General features: G+C 34.7%; 1 protein-coding gene across 2 annotated transcripts in view; it reads right to left on the minus strand.

Moving 5' to 3' along the window:
• TRPC4AP (transient receptor potential cation channel subfamily C member 4 associated protein) overlaps positions 1–15,663 on the minus strand; it is an 82,039-nt gene that overhangs the window by 32,296 nt on the left and 34,080 nt on the right. For both annotated transcript variants that reach the window (XM_074292479.1, XM_074292478.1), the window contains exon 8: positions 3,798–3,986. In XM_074292479.1, coding sequence (XP_074148580.1) covers positions 3,798–3,986 — 189 coding nt within the window. The remainder of the gene's footprint in view (positions 1–3,797; positions 3,987–15,663) is intronic.

Genomic DNA, 15,663 nt, shown 5'->3' on the forward strand with positions numbered 1-15,663 from the left:
TACTCTAGACTCTTATTCTCCAATTCATGTCCCCTAAATTTTTTGGGTTTCTCTTTATGTTCCTGGATGACTGCAGCATTCCTGAATAACTTCTCTTACATTAGATAGCCAATTCAAAACCTTTCTCAATTTCTGGTTCTAATAAATAAACTCCCCTCCTAACCCTGGCATCAATACCAAATCTGATCTGAAATGTCTCTACATCTGGAACTAATTATCTATTGTCTAGCAAACCACTTTTACGGTACATAACTGCCTTGCTTGAATTCCAACTTTGAGCATGTTCTATCCCTAACATGACTCCTTCCCCCTCAAAGTGGTTGTTTCTTGAATCCATGGTAGTGAACCTTTCTTTGTCTGTGATGCCATTTAGTATACATGTACACACTTTTTGAGCAATATACATGAAATGATGAAGGGCTGAATGAATGGCATAGGAATGTGATGGAATACTACTGTGCTGTAAGAAAAAAAGAAATGAATGATTATGGAAAGACTTATGTGAATTGATGCATAGTGAAGTAAAAAGAACCAGAAGAACAAAACAAGTGAAAAATCTAATATAAAAACAATCTTGAACTCTGTAAAAACTATGATCACTATAATAGTCATCCATGACTTCAAAGAAGTACTAAAGATGAAATACTATATACCTTCCCCCAGAGAGGTGATAGATTTAATATGCAGAATGAGACTTTATATTTTTGACTAATTATTGACTAATAACCGAATATTTATTTATCACAAGGAGTTTATTTTTCTTTTCTTTTTTTTTATGAGGTAGAAAGGAGAAAAAATAGATGCTAATTTTAAAAATCAATTAAAAATAGAAAGGTAAAGATGCTAGAATGATGCATACACTTTCATATCATCAGTTTTGTTTAATTGTTTAAGAGGCATCTAAATGGTGCAATTAGATAGAGTTCTAATCTTGGAGTCAGGAAGACCTGAATTCAAATTCCTCAAGTACTTCCTGGCTGTGTGATCCTGAGGAAGTCATTTAGCTTCTATTTACCTCAGTTCCTCATTTGTAAAATGGGGATTATGATAATAGCACCTAACTCCAATGGTGGTGAGGATCAAATAAGATAATTATAAAGCCTTCAGCATAGTTCCTGGTATATAATATATGTCATTTATATAAATGTTAATGATTAACTATTGTTTTTTATTATGTTATCTATATAAATGTCAATTATTATCTACTATTATTCCTTTGTTATAACACTTCACAAATAAGAGATAATCTATAAATGTTGTAATATAATTATCAATAAAACTTTAAAAATAAATACTAGTTCTGCTATTCTTTACTTATATGACCAGGATGAGCCATTTTGCCTTTCTAAGCCCCAGTTTTCTCATCTATAGAATGAATGGGTTGGAGTCTATAATTTCTTTTTTTTAATTAATTTTTTTTAACAAAAATTTTATGCATAGGTAATTTTTCAGCATTGACAATTGCAAAACCTTTTGTTCCAACTTTTCCTGTCCTTCCCCCAACCCCTTCCCCCAGATGGCAGATTGACCAATACATGTTACATATGTTAAAGTATAAGTTAAATACAATATATGTATACATGTCCATACAATTATTTTGCTGTAGAAAAAGAATCGGACTTTGAAATAGTGTACAATTAGCCTGTGAAGGAAATCAAAAATCCAGGTGGACAAAAATAGAGGGATTGGGAATTCTATGTAGTGGTTCATAGTCATCTCCCCGAGTTCTTTTGCAGGGTGTAGCTGGTTCAGTTCATTACTTCTCTATTGGAACTGATTTGGTTCATCTCATTGTTGAAGAGGGCCATGTTGTTGAAGTATATAATGATCTCCTGGTCCTGCTCATTTCACTCAGCATCAATTCATATAAGCTTTCCAAGCCTTTCTGAAATCACCCTGCTGGTCATTTCTTACAGAACAATATCATCTCAAGCCTTAAGTGAATCTTTTGTTCTAATAAGTTTTTGTTCAATGGACTCATGAGTTTTCTTTATCAACTAAGTACAAAATCTCTCCAGCAGATAACTTAGTCTCTATTAAAAAAGATGATGCCTAAGTAGCTCTTTATAGAAGTCTGCTTTGTCTGGCATATTCTATCTTCAGGAAAGTAGAGTACATTGATCATATTTCCTTTAATCATATCTCTCAAAAAGGAGGGCTTTGCCTCTAAGTGCTCGCTCTCTCTAGTTCTCCTTTTCTCACTTGTGGGCTCTCACAAGTAGGAAGTAACTTTTTGGCCAAACTACAGGCTGTAAGATGAGCCTTCTCAATACATTTCTGAAGGCCCTGATCAGAGGAATATCTCCAATTGGAGATCCTCTCAACCAGTCATATTCTGTCCCTAACTTCTGTTTGTTAGGTTTGCTTTCTTCTAGGCTTTGGTCAATTCACTTTCAAATGATCAGCACTAGACAGCTCTATCAATTGGCTTCAGAGATCTGACTCAGAACTCACTGGATCTATAATCAGCTTCTGACCCATCCTCAAGCTCGCTATCTTTCCAAATTGGGACCTTGTAGGATGAGCTAGCTATGCTCATTCTAGGCAGGAAATCATTTCAGAAGATGAGATTATTGCCCCTACCCAAAGGACTTTGGGATTCATTTGTTTGGAGAGAAACTGATTGTTAGGGTGAATGGACCCCAACAAAATACTATCTAGTGGCTGAGTGGGCCTCCAGTAAGGTATAAACTGATCCTGTGCTAATCTCTGCCACTATGTCTTGGTAAGCAACTCTGTACCCCTATGGTTTAACTAAACTTTGGCTTCAGTTCATCTCTGTAACACTCTCTACCTACAAGCCATTATATTTCATTACCAACTTCTAGACACTATTTTAACAAGTGTCTCTGTAGGCATCTAAGATTTCAATATCAATCTCTTGATCCCTTTCTATTTAGGGATCCCAATCTACTTTTCAAATGATGAAGTCCTGAGTAACTAGGTGGGGTTGGCAGAGAGAGCCTGAAGTATTGATAAAAATTATTTTCTAAGATGAGCAGGAAAGGGCAGTGATGGGGATCAATTTAACCTTATAGTCCCACCCTCCGTGGAGGTCACAGGGTAACTCCATGTCTATGTCCAGTCAGAAATCCAGAGATTAAATTTCCCCTATAAAACTATCTATAGCCCATACTACCTTTGCTGAATCTCTTTTAGGATTTTAATCCACCATGGGACTCTGCCTCATGATGTCTTTTCCCTCACACACCCCCATGTCACATGGTGTCTTTCCTCTCATTTCTGACAATATCTTATGTCTTTCTTCTTCTTATAGCTAACTCTTCTAACTAACTAACTAACTATCTCTATGGATTTAGCCTGCCAGCTAAGAGCATACGTCAATCTCAGGGGGTATTCCTTTCTCCTGGTCAATTGTCTTTTCCATTATTAATTGTTAAAACCCTTTTTCTTACTAACTATATGTTCTCAACTCTATTTTATATTTGCCATTCCTGGTCTATACTATATATCTCATTTTGTCTGTAACCTCTTCTCCTAAATAAACTACTTTTTGCAAAAGAGAATGGCCATTGTGAATTCTTCACATGACCTAACCACAACATTTAGTGCTTGCATCAATCTCACCATTTGGTGCTGAAACTCAAACACATCATTTGGAACTAGGAATTGCTACCCTGAACACATCATTTGGTGCTCTCAATCACATCAGGATTAAGCCATTTAAATCACAAGTTTACTTTTAAGAGGGAGAATCAAGATTTGATAAAGTAGAAAGTGAACAGAGTGTTGAGGGCCCTGAGTTACTAGTTTCACAGGATTTTTAACTGGAATACCTGGGCTGCTGTGCTCAGTCTCTTCATTAGCTACGCGCATCAATGCGTCCAACACTAGGGCATTATCCAGCCATGTGTACCATTCCTCTAGTTCTTGCAAGAAACTGGAGGTGCCTGTACTTTCAGACACTTTTCTTGTTGCTAGCTTGCAGAGTCGCTCAATAAAACCTGGAATATTCAGGAGAGTTGCTGCAAAAAGAAAAGAAAAGAAAGTTAATTTTCATAATTAAGAAAATGGATACACAGAGGATGAATACCACTCCTAAACTCTTCAAGCATGAAAGCAATTCCTTTCTAACAGTTTGACAGGAAATGATTTATTTGGAAAGAGACCAAATTTACTAAGACAGAATAGTTATTTTATACCAAAATTCTGAGTCAACTTAAGATGGCAAAAGAGGTATAGTACTTAGCTTTTCAGCTGATTTACCTACTTTATTGAATGAATGATTGCCAAATTTACTGATGATAGTCTAATTAGGAATATTAACGCCCTCTGTTCAAATTTATCATCTAATTAAGAATCATCAGTTCTTTTGTCCTATATCTAGTCATATTTCTTTTGAACTCATTTCTGACAATAGTTGCCAAAGATCTCAATATTTTTAGCACCTACAAAAAGTGTAAACCAAGAAACAAAATATTACAAATGTATACTTTGTGAAAGCCATCTTTGGGTTATGGGTATTAACTTGTATTGGGGATCTCCTACAGTATTTATAATCTACATCATTCACTTTGTCAACTGTCTTATAATTATTTAATTTTAATTGTATTAGTCTTAACTCTCCATCAAAGTTGGCTTTGGCATATAATGGCAGGGAATATTCCTAAAAAACCTCCCTAATTGCCAAAGCATCCAGTACTGTATTAGGCACACTTAGAATTCTACAATGTGATAACTGCAAGAATCTTATAAGTGATTTGATCTAACTCATTGATTTAGTTCCTATAGTGCAGTAAAAGGTTAAGATAAACAGCTAACTACCATTGCCTTCAGGAAGGAACTAGGCTAGGATGATAAAGACAAAGAACAGATGGCAACAGTTGCCAAGTTACAAACTGCAGTAAAAATAAGATGAGTGGGTCATGCAAGGTGAATGTGGACAAGAATGGAACAACAGAACAACAGCTAATAATCATGAAACCAAGAAGCCAATCAGGAGGAAGCTCAAATAGGCCATCATAAAGAAATGGATAGGCTGCTAACCTGATAATATATGCCTGCCTATGATATCCCTTTGGAAACTGGTTTGGGTCATAAAAGCCTTGTACTCTTCTGTTCAGTAAGCATTTATTATGTTCTTTTTTAACTTAAGGGAAATGGACCAACTAGAATATAGGGATTGAACACCAAAGAAATTTGATGGAACGATTATCAGATTCACTGATGGCTTGGTCTGCACAGAAGATTATACGCTAAAAGGCTTATGCAGGTCCACTATAGGACGAGCTTAGCATACTACCCAGTGACAAAAGAATCAAGAAATCACATAAATGTTTTATCCATCAACATAATCAGGACAAAAGTAATTGAATATCGTAATTGGGCCTGATCTACCATAAGAAATCTACATAAAGCAAAAGAAAATAATCAAAAGGATAGGTTGAGTATTAACTGTAAACATGGACAGCTTGAATGTGAGTACATCCATTCACATTGGATACTCTCTTGGGCAATATATTTTAACTATATCCATGAAATCAGTACTCTTCTGAATTGTTCAGAATGTGAACAATGTGCCTTGCGCTTTTTACGTCTCCCCTTTCAAACTAGGAATTGCTATCTCAACCTCAATCACAATAACATGTAACTTAGTAGCTTAAGAGGAAGTTTATTCCATTGTTAGACTATACTGCAAATTTTAAAAAGTCCTTTCTTAGACTGAGGACTGAGCTCTATTTCAGCTTTCTAGGGAAATAATGGAATGTCTACTCTCATTTTCACAATACAACCCTTCAAATCTCTGAAAGCAATCATGTTTTCTGTAGTGTGTTCCCTTTTCCAAATTAAACATCAGCAGTTCTTCAATCAGTCCTTAATATATAGTTTCTAAACCCCTTCAGAATCCTATTGCCCTCCTTAGGATACATCTTAGTTTGATACTCTTATTTTTGTCATCATTCATAAAAATACCCCTTCTATATTTATGAATACTGAAATATACTTATATGATCATAATTTATTGTCATTCCATCTCTTCCTTTGCCTAAATTCTGTTCTTCATTCTTAATAAATCCTCTCATTCTTCAGTTCTTTCTTAGGCCATCACTCCTGCACCAGCTACTCTTCTTTCTTTATCATGGTCTTCTGGTTAAGCAGTTAAGACCCTACACTGTTCTCAAGTCCCTTGCCCTCTTATATTGCTATCAATATACCAATAAGCTTTCGATCACTCCTACCATCTGCTGCCTTTGTTCCAAAAATATATGTGCAGCTGAACAAAGCTGGAAAAAAATCATGATGCCATTCTGACTGGCATTTATGCTACATAAATTTAACTGGGCCCATACTATGGCAAAACAATCCTTTTACATTTCTCTAATTAACTTACCATCCATTTGCCACAGGGGCTCTGGTAAACTTTATTTTTTCCTAACAACTTCCATGGTACTCAGGTACTCCCAGGTACTCCCTCCCTATGAAGCTCTCAGCTAAGAATTTTACTAAAAAAAAATTGAGGCTACTTGCCTAGAGCTAGCTCTCTTTTTCTCCCCTACAATTCATCTCATTACCCAGATGCCTTCTACTACGATTTCCTTTATTGTTGACTCACATGAAGTAGCCTTTTTCCTTAACAATGCAAACCTTTTTTTCCCCAGTTTTGAATATTATAATTTTTCCAATTACATGTAAAAACTAACATTCATTTTAAAATTTTTTTACTCTTAAATTCATTTCTTCTTTTTCCTCTCTCCCCCATTCCATCACTGAAAAGTTAGCCTTAGAAAAGTTATACATGTGCAATCATGCAAAACACATTTCTATATTAGTGAAGCTGTTAAAGAAAACTGACCAAAAAACAAACAAAAAATAGATATCAAAAGTAGGAAAATAAGCTTCAGTTTGTTCTTTCTTTAAAGGTAAATAGCATTTTTCATCTTAAATCCTTCAGAATTGTTTTGAATCATTGTATTCCAAGGCAAAACTCTACCTGCATAAGTGATTCTATTCCATCCCATCTTCTCTAGCAGACTTTCCCCTTATTGATACTCTTTTATTTTCAATTTCTCTTTGTCTATTGGCTGCTTTCCTACAGCCTTCTCTCTTTCAATCTCAAAAGAAAAACAAAAACAAAAAAATACTCATTCGAACTTCCCATCCCTACTAGTTACTGTTCCATATCTATTCTCTATTTTGTGGCTAACCTCCTTAAGAAGACCATCTAAAATGGGTATGATTAACTTCCTTTTCTCTAGATCTTTTCAACTCTACAATCTGCCTTCTCACCTCATCATTGAACTGAAACTGTCACCTCCAAAGTTACCAGTGACCTCTTAATTGCCAAATCTAAGGTTCTCCCCCCGCCAATTCTCATTCTTCTTGATTTCTCTGTAACCTCTATCACTCATTCTTTCTCTCTGATACTCTCTTCTCACTAGATTTCTGTGACATAATTCTATATTGATTTTCCCTCTACCTGATTTATTATTCTTTGTTGGAACTTTGTCTAGGTCATGTCTACTAAAGGTGGCTGTTCCCCTAGAATTCTATTCTGGACTCTCTTCTATCTATATATTATTTGACTTGGTGATCTCCTAAGTTCCCATGGTTTCAATAATTATTTTAATTTATACAACCTCTCTCCTAAACTCCATATTCACACTGCCAACTGCCTATCAGATATCTCAAACTGGATATCCTGTATATACTTTAAATTCAAAATGTCTAAAACTGAACTCATTGTCTCTTCTCATAAACTTTCCCTCCATCTAAACTTCATTAATTCCTTTCAAAAGCATCACTAGTCTCTCAATTACCCAAATTTACAACCTGTAAGGGTCCTTTAAAGGGGCGGCCATAGTGCAACAGGAGATTTGAGTGGCCCGGAAGTAATCTCTGTGGCCAAAGGACTACCCCTTGGGTGGGATCCTGTCCATATTGAGATAGCTTCTTACTGGGAGAAAGCTCTCTTTCTGACTGGCTGTGTGTGTGACCTCATAGATCCTCTTTAAGCCCACTGTGGGCAGCAAATCACACTCTTTATCCTGGGTTAGCCCAGCTGAGTGGATGGATAGTCCAGGAGTTTGATAGTGAACATGTGGGTCTTCAGACCAGGTGTTCACTAGGGAGTTAACAAGTTAGGGCATTATGTGAGTAGGTATAATAAAGGCTTTAAGTTTGCACATGGCTGTTCTTGAGCGCTATTGATTATTAAACTACGATTCAAGAAATCATGGCCAAAGGCCTCTGAAGGCCTCAGAGGAGGCGAGTTGGTAGAATTAGTTGATACTGCAAAGGTCAGTGGCCAGAGGTACTCTCTGAGGGCCTAGGAATCAGGAGAGACTGGTAATAGTAAATGCTATGACAGCATGTTACAGCAACCTATGTGCCATTCTTGATTGCTCATTCTATTTCACCCTCCACAACCATTTGTTGCCATGTACTATTGCTATTATTTTCCTGACATCTTTCATGTCCCCTTCTCTCTTTTAGCACTGACACAATTCTGGTGCAGGTCCTTACCACCTCAAGCCTGATCTATTGCAACAGCCTAATGTCTCAAATCTTTCTTCACTCCAATCCATCTTTCACTCAGCTGTCAAGCTTTCTAGAGTATACATCCAATCACATTACATCCCTATCCAATAAACTCTAGTGGTTCCCTATCACATCCAGGATCAAATATAAAATCCTGTTTAGCATTCAAAACTACTTACAACCAGGTTTCCTCCAATTTTTCTAGTTTTTTTAAATACCTTATTTGTCACCCTACATAGTCTATGATCCAATGACACTGGTCTCCACTGCTATTCCTCAGAGATGACTATCTCTAGACAATGGGCATTTTCACTGGCTATCACCCAGGCCAGAATATCTTCCTCCATATCTTTGTCTTCTGGATTTTTTGGCTTTCTCCAAGACTCAGCTAAAATATTACTGTCTACAAGAAGCCTTTCCTAATTCCCTTTAATGCTAACCCTTCAATCAACTGATTATTGCTCATTTATCTTGTATGTAATAACATGTTTGTACATAGTTGTTTTCATGTTATGTCCCTTTCAACCTCTTCAGAACAAAAGCTTTTTTTTTTTTTTTTTGCCTTTTGATCTTCAGCACTAACACAATACCTAGTATGTAGTAAGTGTTTAATAAGTGCTTACTAACTGTTAATATTAATCTTAAAATGTAGGGAGTAGAATTGAGAACCATATTTAATGATGGAAAAAAAACTGAAGGAAAATATAATTATTGCTATAGTTGTTCAGTCACTCAGTTATGTCCAAGTCTTTGTGATCCTATATGGATTTTCTTGGCTAAGATACTGGAATAGTTTGCCATTTCCTTCTCTAGTGGATTAGGCAAACAGCAATTAAGTGATTTACCTAAGCTCACATAATTACTAAATTTATAAAGCTACATTTGAACTCAGGTCTTCCTGACTCCAAGCTCAGTCCTTTATCAGTGACCCACCTAGCTTCTTCTAGTAAGGGAAATAAGGTCATTTTCTTCAAATAGTGTTCTGTATACTGTATGTGTTTTAGTGGTTTGAGATTGTATAACTTTTTGTAGCTACTACACCACAATGGTAGTCCACATATTTGGCAAACTAAAATCCCCAGATCTTTTGCTTATGAACTGCTTCCAAATCAAATCTCTTCCTTCCTCCTAACTATCTGAATATCCCTGTAAGGGTTTATATCTATTCTTGATAAATTTGGGAGGCTATGTGATATTGAGTGTTATACTTAGAAACAGAAGACAAGAGTTCAAATAATTGTTGCTACAATTAATAGCCTATGATATAAAGCACTCTGCAAAACATTAATGCACTATATCAATGCTAATTGCTATTGTCATGTGTAAATTATAGGTTTGGACAAGATGCTCTCTTAAGGACCCCTTTCAATTTTAAATTCTACTTTTTTCAACAATTCAATAAACATATATAGTTTTCATCCATATGGCCAGACTACATGGAAATATGTTTGATTCAGGGCACTCTTGTTTAAGGATCCTGATGAGCTAAGAATAGGTAAACTAGGAAGCAGTTGGGTGATTCAGTGGATGAAGCTCTGAGCCTGGAGTCAGGAAGCTCAAATCAAGCCTGATATTTCCTAGCTTTGTGACTCCAGGGAAATGACTTACCCTATATTTACTTTAATCTAGTGGAGAAAAATGGCAAATCATTCTATTATTTGTCAAGAAAACCCCTTGGACAATATGGTCCACAGAATCACAAGTTATACTCAACTGAATAACATAAAAAAGAAGCCAAGAGTGTGTCTGGAAGAAATAATCAGCATGGTTAAGGGCTGGAGATCATGTCACATGAATATCTGTTGAAGAAGAACTTGGGGGTATTTAATCTGGAAAAGAGAATTCTAAGAGGAGAGATGACAGCTGTTTTCAAGTATTTGAAAGGGGGGATTATGAGCCAGCTTGGTGCAATAAAGCTAAAGTAAGAACACTGGGTAGAAATGACAATGAAGTAGATTTTGGCCACATCTCTTGAATGAGATATTATACATGTTCAAAAGTGGAACTGATTATTTGGGAGGTAATAGGCTCCCCCTAAATGGAAGTATTTGAGTAGAGATGAATAATCACTTGTTGGTTATTTTGGTGTAATGATTTGTATTCAGCTATAGATTGGACAAGATGGCCTTAGAGGTCTTTTTGATCTACGAGAATCTATGAAGTGAATATTTCCAACAACTGTTTTATCCCCCCAATAATAGCTAAATAATAAAGTAGACCAGAATAGACTAGATAAGCAAAAATCAGAAACCATTCAGTTTAATAATGCTATGTTCAATAAATCTGAAAACATCATCATGTTGGGGAAATCTCTCTATTTGATAATAATAGCTAAGAAAACTGGAAAGTAATTGAAGAAAGAGAGGCATTTCTTGTACAGTATCCCCTGTATGACACTTGCCTTAAATATAAAATGTTACATCATTAAAAATGGCTGAATGTATCCTTACTTTCAATGGCTAACAAAGCATTTTTTCTAAAAAAAATATATATTTTTTTTTATTTATTTCACTATTTGCCATTTACCTACAAAATTTTTTTTCAACATTCATATTTTAAAATTATGAGTTACAAATTCTCTCTTACTTTTCCTCCACCACTGAAAAGATAATCAATATATATGTGAAATCATGCAAAATATACTTCCATATTAACCGTATTATAAACACCCCACCACCACACATCCTCAACCCCAAGAAAAATCTGTTTCAATCTGCACTCAGAATTTATCAGTTCTCTTTTTAAATCCTCTGGAATTGTCTTGGATCATTGTTTTGATCAGTAACTAAGTCTTTCTTATTTATTAAATTCTTTTAATATTGCTGTTACAGTGTAAGATGATCTCCTGTTTCTGCTCATGTCACTTTCAGTTCATATATAATTTCCCAAGTTTCTTATGTCACATTTTGTAGCAAAGCAGTATTTTGTCACAATCATATACTACAACTTGTTCAGCAATTTCCCAATTGATAGGCATCCTCTCAATTTTTGCCATCACAAAAAAAGCCGCTATATATATATATTTTTTTTGGGGGGGGGGAGATAGAGAACCAATTGTGATTCATTTGTAAAATAAAGGGTTTGGACAAGATGCTTTCTAAGGATCCCTTTCAATTCTAAATCCTATTTTCAACAACTCAATAATTTATATAGATTTCCACCAATATGGTCAGAGTACATGGAGAACAATATATATGGGTATGAGTATGGGATTACCTTTTGGTGTAGTTCCAAATTGTTTTCCAGAATGATTAGCCAGTTCACAACTTTACTAACAGTACATCAGTATCCCGATTTTTCCATATTCCCTTTAGCATTTGGCATTTTCCTTTTTTGTCATGTTAGCCAATTTGATAAGTATAGGATATTTCAGAGTTGTTTTAATTTGCATTTTTCTAATCAATAATGATTTAAAGCATTTTTTTAAAATTGGAAACTTTGATATCTTCTGAAAATGGTCTATTCATATACTTGGACCATTAATTGGGGAATGGCTTAAATTTTTGTAAATTTGATACCACTCCCAATGTTCGAGAAATAAGGCTGTTATAAAAGAAACTTACTATAAACCTAAACTAATCTATTTATTTAGCGTTATACCAATCAGACTCCCAAAAAACTATTTTAATGACCTAGAAAAACTAACAACAGAATTCATATGGAAAAACAAAAGGTCAAGAATTTCAAGGGAATTAATGAAAAAAAAAAAAAAATCAAATGAAGGTGGCCTAGCTGTACCAGATCTAAAATTATATTATAAAGCAGTGGTTACCAAAACCATTTGGTATTGGCTAAGAAATAGACTAATTGATCAGTGGAATAGGTTAGGTTCAAAGGACAAAACAGTCAATAATGTCAATAATCTAGTGTTTGACAAATCCAAAGACTCCAGGTTTTGGGATAAGAACTCATTGTTTGACAAAAATTGCTGGGAAAATTGGAAATTAGTATGACAGAAACTAGGCACTGACCCACACTTAACACTGAACACCACATTAAGGTCAAAATGGGTTCATGACCTAGGCATAAAGAATGAGATTATAAATAAATTAGAAGAACATAGGATAGTTTACCTCTCAGACTTGTGAAAGAGGAAGGAATTTATGACCAAAGAAGAACTAGAGATCATTATTGATCACAAAATAGAAAATTTTGATTATATCAAGTTGAAAAGTTTTTATACAAACAAAACTAATGCAGACAAGATTAAAAGGGAAGCAATAAAATGGGAAAACATTTTTACAGTCAAAAGGCCTCATTTCCAAAATGCATAGAGAATTGACTCTAATTTATAAGAAATCAAGCCATTCTCCAATTGATAAATGGTCAAAGGATATGAATAGACAATTCTCAGACGAAGAAATTGAAACTACTTCTAGCCATATGAAAAGATGCTCCAAAGCATTATTAATCAGAGAAATGCAAATTAAGACAACTCAGATACCACTACACACCTGTCAGATCGGCTAAAATGACAGGGAAAGATAATGCAGAATGTTGGAGGGAATGTGGGAAAACTGGGACACTGATAACATTGTTGGTGGAGTTGTGAATATATCCAGCCATTCTGGAGAGCAATTTGGAACTATGCTCAAAAAGTTATCAAACTGTACAAACCCTTTGATCCAGCAGTAGTACTACTGGGCTTATATCCCAAAGAGATCTTAAAGAAGGAAAAGGGGCCTATATGTGCAAGAATGTTTGTGGCAGCTCTTTTCATAGTGGCTAGAAACTGGAAGATGAATGGATGTCCATCAATTGGAGAATGGTTGGGTAAATTATGGTATATGAAGGTTATGGAATATTATTGTTCTGTAAGAAATGACCAGCTGGATGATTTCAGAAAGGCCTGGAGAGACTTACATGAACTGATGCTGAGTGAAATGGGCAGGACCAGGAGATCATTATATACTTCAACAACAATACTATATGATGATCAATTCTGATGCACATGGCTCTCTTCAACAATGAGATGAACAAAATCAGTTCCAGGAGAGCAGTAATGAATTGAACCAGCTACACCCAGAGAAAGAATTCAGGGAGATGACTATGAACCACTAGATAGAATTCCCAATCCCTCTATTTTTGTCCGCCTGCATTTTTGATTTCTTTCATAGGCTAATTGTACACTATTTCAAAGTCTGATTCTTTTTGTACAGCAAAATAACTGTTTGGATATGTATATATAGTTTAACATATTTAACATATATTGGTCATCCTACCATATGGGGGAAGGAGTGGGGGGAAGAAGGGGAAAAGTTGGAACAAAAGGTTTTGCAATTGTCAATGCTGAATCTTATAAATATATCTTATAAATAAAAAGCTATTAAAAAAAAAACCTAAAAAAACCCCCAATAATATGGCCAATAATTTTGTGATGGATAATGCCATCGCTATCCAGAGAGAGAATGACAGAGATTAAATGTGGATCAAAAAATAGTATTTTCACCTTTATTGTTGTTTATTTGCTTTTTTTCTTCTCATTTCTTCCCCCTTTTGATCTGATTTTTCTTGCGCAGCATGATGTGGGGATATATTTGGAGGGATTGTGTATGTTTAACCTATATTTGATTGCCTTCTGTGTAGGAGAGGGGAAAAGAGGAGGGAGGAAAAAAAATTTTGGAACACAAGGTTTTGCAAGGTGATTTTGAAAACTATCTTTATATGTATTATGAAAAATAAAAAGCCATGATTATTTTTTATAAAAGAAAGAATAAAAGTAGAAATAGATCATGGTAAGGAAAAAAATGGTATTTTTTTGGATCACTAAGAAAAGAAATACAAACCAAAACAACTATTAAATTTCCCTTTATGCCCAACAAACTGGCAAAAATGACCAAAAATGGAAATAGTCAACAGTGACTAAGTTGTGGGAAGATAATTATAATAAAATACAATCTAGGTGAAATTGAGACACTGGTTCAAATGTTCTGGAATTCAGTACTTAAGTACACTAGAAAGGAACTAACTTCTATACTTTTTAATCCAGATATTTCACTGTTAAGCACAGACTTCAAGGAGATAAAAAGCAGAAAGAAAAGTTCCATGTATACCAAAACAATCTTTGTAACACTTTCTGTTGTAGCAAAAAAGAAAGAAAAAAGGAAACAAAGGAGGTACTCACTAATTGGAGACTGGCTTGACAAATTGTGGTACATGAAAGAAATGAAATATTATTGATGGAAACTCAGGGTCAGCCTGAATTAGCTTATTCTCAGGAATTGCCAAAGTGATATATACAACATATACAATGACAGATGACAGACAACAATATAAACAGAAAACAAAAAAAAGTGAAAGCAAATGTTGTTTGATTATAATGCCAAACTTGGCTTTGGAGAAGAAAAAAATCCTCTATCAAAAACCTAAATAAGATTTAATAAAGCAAACCATTAAGCCATCAATCAACCAACAAGCAGCCAGTAGGTCCTGCAGAAGCAAAGACTATAATGAAAACTATCTTTTTTTGAAGTTCTCTCCCCCTCCATTTATATTATCCTTGTTGATACTATCTATTGGTTATCAGGCCACTCCTTTTCTTTCTCAAAGAATTCAGTATGTGGCTCAACTTTCTTCTCAATCCCAACCTTATTCTCAGAGACTTCATATCCATATGATATCTGTGAAAGACATAGCTATTCTGATCAATATGATGATGCAAGATGATTCTGAAGGATGTGTGATGAAAAATGCTATCCAACTCCAGAGAGAAAGCTTATGAACTCTGAGTACGTATTGAAATTCATAATTTTTTCACTTTATTTTTCTTGTTCTTTGCATGATATGACTAATATGAAAATATGTTTTGCATGATTTCACAAATATAATATCATATTGCTTGCCTTCTCGATGATTAAAGACAGGGCTGGTGGGAGAGAATAAAGAACTCAAAATTTTTAAAAATATATTTTTAAAAGAATGCTTAAAATAAATAAATAATAATTTCTTTAAAAATATTCATACTATTTTCCCTCAAACACTCTGGCCTTCCAATTATCAACCTCTTCAACCAAATGTCCTAGCTACACCACACTCAAGAGTCAAAACTTAAATTACCCAAAATTATTCAACCTCTACTTTGAGATTTGCACCTGATTAAAATGTCCATTTTCTTTTAAAATAATCACTCTTTTTTGTTTTTCCTAATAAATCAACACCCCCAAA

Source organism: Sminthopsis crassicaudata, chromosome 2, assembly GCF_048593235.1.
Source record: "Sminthopsis crassicaudata isolate SCR6 chromosome 2, ASM4859323v1, whole genome shotgun sequence".
Lineage (NCBI taxonomy): Eukaryota > Metazoa > Chordata > Mammalia > Dasyuromorphia > Dasyuridae > Sminthopsis > Sminthopsis crassicaudata.